The sequence below is a fragment of the Hyalella azteca genome, unplaced genomic scaffold, assembly GCF_000764305.2.
Source record: "Hyalella azteca isolate HAZT.00-mixed unplaced genomic scaffold, Hazt_2.0.2 contig9298, whole genome shotgun sequence".
Taxonomy (NCBI): domain Eukaryota; kingdom Metazoa; phylum Arthropoda; class Malacostraca; order Amphipoda; family Hyalellidae; genus Hyalella; species Hyalella azteca.
The window spans coordinates 720-6,778 of NW_025939372.1; the positions used below are offsets into that span (position 1 = coordinate 720).

The 6,059-nt window shown below is 38.4% G+C and overlaps 1 protein-coding gene across 1 annotated transcript; it reads left to right on the forward strand.

Moving 5' to 3' along the window:
• Positions 1–286: 286 nt before the first annotated feature.
• On the forward strand, positions 287–3,210 carry LOC108678081 (carboxypeptidase A4). The gene is made up of 5 exons (XM_018166422.2): positions 287–404; positions 1,360–1,446; positions 1,918–2,002; positions 2,436–2,560; positions 3,114–3,210. The coding sequence occupies exons 3-5, from the start codon at positions 1,924–1,926 to the stop codon at positions 3,189–3,191; spliced, it is 282 nt and encodes a 93-aa protein (XP_018021911.1). The 5' UTR covers positions 287–404; positions 1,360–1,446; positions 1,918–1,923; the 3' UTR covers positions 3,192–3,210.
• Positions 3,211–6,059: the final 2,849 nt, after the last annotated feature.

The window sequence follows — 6,059 nt, forward strand, 5'->3', positions numbered from 1 at the left end:
TCCATTGATGCTCTGTCACGTCTCTACGCTGGTCCTATAGCCGGCGACGGCCGACTCTATTCCGTGCTCTAAAATTAAACTGGTAACGTCGAAGGAGGTACATCAGCATGATCGGGAGCGGAGCGCAAAACCATCCGAAGGTGCCTGCTGAACGAGAGGATCTTAAAAGGTCCCTCCATGCAAAGGATCTTGGAACTAAGTTTAATAAACGTTTATTCAAACATACACACTTTAATTCAACGTCAGATATCTGGTGTGAGAAGTCCAAATATCTTTAACTTTTCTCAGGTATCGGCGCCAGTGCTGATACGTGCAGCATAAACTACCACGGCCTGGAGGCCTTCAGTGAGCCAGAGGCGCGTGCTGTGAGGGATGCCATCTTGGAAGTCAAAACAGAACTGAAGGTCCGTGGATAATTATTTCAGGTATTTCTAAGGGTTATTTAAAGTCCGAGGAAAATGTTTAACCATGTTAGTCGACACAGTAAGATAGCGATGGGTTTATTGTGCAATTGGAAAGATACTGTCCATCGATTTACATTCGAATATTCTCAATAATATATTGATATTGAGAATATAATAATAATAATATATTCTCAATATAATCTTTTGAATATAATATTATTATTCAAGGAAATTCTCAAGGACACTTGAGATCCAAACAAAATTCTCGAAGTGGTTATCTATGTTTGCCGATTTAATAACTTATCAGGATCAAGATCTGCCTACTCGATGAGATGAGGCTATTGCACAGCGGAAAAGACACTATTCATTGCTTTACATGAAACTATTTAAGGCATTATACATGATCATATTCAAGGTCTAAATATTTGTTAAAATGGTTGACCAGGTTAATCAACTTAGTAACCAATCCCGACTATATAAGATTTGTTTGGTAGTAAAGATGAATTTATTGGGCAATTGAAATTATACTGTCCATTGATTTACATATGGCATATATACAGTATATGCCTTATAAGCTTGAAAACAAACATTTTTTCATCTTCCAATCAGCCTCAGTAAATGTATACTACAATATGAAGTCTTTCATACTCGCAGAAATTTTAAACGCAAATTGAATAATACATATATATTTTATTCTAAATACTTTTTGAGCTTGCAATTATGGTAGACTAACGATATAAGTATTTTTAGCGCATTTTCTCATTTATGGAAAAAATGCCCTAATGTGCTCGTCATGTCCGTCCGTCTGTCCGTCCGTCAGTCTGTTCGTTCGTGACTTCACGTTTTCGTCGACGAGAAAATGCGCTCTCTGTCACTCACTGCAGTGAGTACTGAGTTATATTTTGTGTTAGATGTTGCAGCTGCCCATTGAATGTTCACGTATACACGTGCACAGGGATACGTGGCGGTGCACAGTTACTCTCAAGTCATCCTGCTTCCCTGGGCCTACAAGCCTGACGCCCATCCTAACCTCGTCAACCTGGTAATAAATATACATAAAGTATATATATTTAGTATAGTATGCCTTTATACTAAATTCAAATAATTATCTCACTTATTGATCAAATATATGAAGTTTCCAACGCGGTATGGATCAAGTATATAATTGTGATACTACATTTGCGATCAAATGTTTATTAATATCTAACGAAATTCACACGAGAATCCTCGTGTAAATTCTCGTTTACACGAGAATGCCTCCTTGTCAAAATTGCTCGGATTAACATTTACCGGTAGACGCTTACAATCAAAGTTATTCTGCATATTTCATGTCAAAACCACCGCCACGTTCAAGCCACTGCGGTCAATACAATATATGTTTAATATTCACAATTTGTTTTTATTTTTGTTCTATGGGGTAACTGTAAAGAACAACGTAACATATTTGTGAGGATTGTTCTTCTATTTTTTCGATAACCATTGCAACGAGCTTAATTTAATTCATCTGCTTCAGACGGCGATGGGAGAAGGCATTGCCAAGGCAATTCAGGAAGAAGATGGCACGATATTTGACGTTTACGACACTTACACCAACTTTTGTGAGTTTTTCTCCTCGTTTCCCCGGCTGAGAGAGGTCACGATAACGAAATATATGCAAATTAAGACCAATAATTGAATTATTTGTCGATATTTTTGACTAACCATTCATTGAACGAGTAAGACTAACACCCCAGCTCATATAATTCCTCCCAACCCCAGTCCTAGCTCATTATTCCTCCCAACCCCAGCCCCAGCTCATATAATTCCTCCCAACCCCAGCCCCAGCTCATATAATTCCTCCCAACCCCAGCCCCAGCTCATATAATTCCTCCCAACCCCAGTCCTAGCTCATTATTCCTCCCAACCCTAGCCCCAGCTCATATAATTCCTCCCAACCCCAGCCCCAGCTCATATAATTCCTCCCAACCCAGCCCCAGCTAATATAATTCCTCCAAACCCAGCCCCAGCTCATATTACTCCTCCAAACCCCAGACCCCGGGTCAGGCTTCAGCAGTGACTGGGCCGTCGTCCAGGGCGTGACGTACTCCATGACCTTTGAACTGCAGGACAGGGGGCGTTACGGGTTCCTGTACCCCCCTAGCAAGATCGAGGACGCGGTAAGCGACTAGAATATTTTATATATCTGTTATATGAAACATAATATATAATTTTTAGCATGTAAATTACGAGATAAGTTGATGATATTCAAAACAGTCATACAGCAACACACCTGGGGAAAAAATTTTGTTCATTGTAAATAGCATAGGATAAATCGCTCTCTTTACTTTACTAGTTCATTTTGTCGGACGTTTCTATTTACTGTTATTTGATAACAACATGATTAAAATATTGTTTCTAGCATTCAGTGCTTGGTCACACCATCGCAGTCCCTCCATTCAAACTCTGTCGTCTAGGACGTCTGGCTATTAACGCATATAACTGTCCGTCCATCACAAACTCCACTCTCAGTTTCCGAAATTAATTCTGTATCCTACATACAAAGTTCAATCCATAAAGGATTAAAAAAATTCGCTAGACTTTTCCTTTCACTTTTTTAATGGCATTCGGTCAAACGAACCGTTTATTTTTCGCTATTTCTGAATTGAAAGGGATTAATTAAGTTGTATTAATTGGATGAATAAGAAAAATTACATTGTTTTCTGACCCCAGGTGACCGAAGTCTGGAAAGGCATCGAGTTCTTCGGAAAAGAAATCGCCAGGCAATCTCAGCAAGGGTATTTCTCGTAATAATAACGAGGGAAATTTCCTATTTGTGTTATTTAAAGTAATTAAACCTTCTCATATACAAGCTAAAGGGCAGTTTATATACTTTTTTCTATTTAAAGGATGAGAGGTGGGATAAAATAGTGTAGCAATAAATAGCAGTATAGTTATATACTTCGATCAGATGTTTTTTATTAAAACACATTACTCAATCCTTCCAACCCCATTTGCGGGATCAATATTCAAGAACCAATAAATTATTATAGGGAACATTTTAAAGCAAATACATACCATCTAATATTTATTGAATATTAATTGTATAATACAATATTGCGTCCACTGCCATTCTGTCTCAAAATACTCGCTCATTATCAATATTCATGTTCGTAATGTCTAGAAAGAATATGTGGTGCACAATGCATATTGAATGTTTTCATGTAATTCAGAGACCAATTTTGAATTAAATATTTACACATGAAATTCATGCATATCAGTCTCCGAGCACACTTTACGATGAAAATAAGTTCCTTTACTTTCCCTGCAGTTAGCTGAAAACGGCAAAATGTACGTGTTTAAAAAAAACAGAAGCTGTTATTTCACCGCCATTAGTGATTACTACACTCGGAGAAATGTTTGATTTTTGTCCAAATAGCGACGCGAATTTTTCCTTCGTATGGATCATACTGAAGTGACCCATTTCGACTCTGCAAACGGGTGTATCAGTGCTACGTGTTGAAAGAAAGAAAACATGGGTTCCAAGACAGCGGCATCACGGAGCTGAGAAATCCCATGTAGGAAATACCGTGTCGTCTTGATCTTACCAATCCTCTCTTGAACATCTATTAACCTATACATAAACGTACGCGTGCACACAATGAGATGGTCAAGGTTCGCTCTAATACCAGAGTTTGACCAGGCTATCATGAAGCAGCTTTACCAACTGCTTTTTCGGTTAAATCACGCAGATTCGGCCCATCGGGCAATCGATTCCCGCAAGAGGTTGCTAAATCACTGCCGAATACAGTAAGGTGGCCAATTCACCTCTAAGGCGAAAACTGAAATAGGCGTCTGAGAGCTGACTCCAAATTTTGGCTGCTTAGGGGAATGGTATATGCACGACATGTAAATGCGCATTTTATCCTCGCTGGATGTAGACCACGGACAATGTCAGAATATAGGTCCTCTTAATTCTACCTTGTGCTTCGCAATCAGCCTACCGAAGTTGGATTAATTATACTAATACTATCACAACTTGGCAACAATTTGGTGAAGGAATTCCAGTAACTGATGAAGTCTTAATCTACACACAAGGTAAGCGCTTTGTTCTTCTCGGGCGCCGTGGGTATAACGACCTCTCTAGAACACGAGGCAGGGGAACAGAAAGTCAGGTAATGCGTTACCGAAAACTTGAATGCTCACACGCTTGCTAGGTTTGCGATGAATTAAACCGATCTTTCTCACCACGAACGAGTTTGTCCAAATTGAATAATACAGTAATAATATACCTGTTTACCTCTCAGACGGCATATTAATCACAAGGAAAATGGTCAAGGATGTATTCTGACAATTAGCCAAATATTAACGCTACCAAAGCAATGCACTACTAATCACACAATTATAGGCAGAGCTTGTCACCGACCCATTGAAATATATAAAGTTATACAAAATAAAAAAATTAGCCTAGCCGAGCCTTAGTGGATAAATGGCCGCATCTATTAACGTGTGCCAATGAATACTCGTATATTATAATTTAAAACATTGCTTTCATAAACATCATCTTTGGATCTATGGCGTTGTATCTTCCGCGTACTATTCCCAGCAAAGTATTAAAAATGCGCGACGCTTGTAAATACAACACACGTCCGTTTTTTAGGTTTTTGTGGGCACTCAATTTATGTCTTTTCTCTGTTTAGCTCAATATTTTGTGTATACATGAGCCGGTGTCAAATTAGTAAAAAATGTTTGGACAAAAATTAACAAATGGCGAGATATTTACCTATGAAAATTACATGCCAGGAAAGAAATGTAAAAATGTAATGTAATATGCACTATGAAGTCTTATTTAAATGTTACATGAGAGAATTTGATACATAATTGATTGCGGCCTAACTCAGCTTTCCTGCCCCATATGTTTGATACGTAGCCATAAATCGCAAGCGAGTCATGGACTGAAAGTGAGTCATGGATCTCAAGTAGTGGGTCATAGACGGCAAGATATTTATGGCGGGGCTATACTCTCAAAACTCGCTAAGTGAACGTATGTACTTACGCTCTATTTTCTTGTCTATGATTGGTGGATTTTGCGTGAAAGGCCGTCAATGATTGGCTAATGAATGTACGATCTCTTAACTTTTTTGAAAGTATAGGCCCAGCAGAAGTGGGACAAAATGTCCTTAAGTAATTTCCTCAAACGTGCGGATAGATATAGTAGGGATGGATGCTTTGATTAGGTTATGTTGGCCCGTAACCGATTTCTTGCTGTCCAGTCACTTCACCAATTTCGACCAGAAATTTCATAACTAGTTGTGGGTGTTGAACCCTGACTTGCTGATTCAATCTTTGGTGATCTTGACAAGTCGGCCACCATAAATGATACAGTACTGTGGAGAAAGGACAATAAAGAGACGATAAGTTTCGTTGTATATTGATGAAAGAAACGTATTCACTGACGGGAGATGAAGCTGAGTGCACACCCGCACTGCCAAATTAATTCAACACACGATTGAAATATTAAGAAATTATGGTGAGACATTACGCTTAATGCAATAACATCTATATTCTTCAATTTAAGAAAAAAACAGCTATTTCATGTTTAACTCTGGTAACTTGAATATATCTTTGTTCACATGCGCATAGCACTACGAATATAAAAATTATTTTCAGATTGTATGT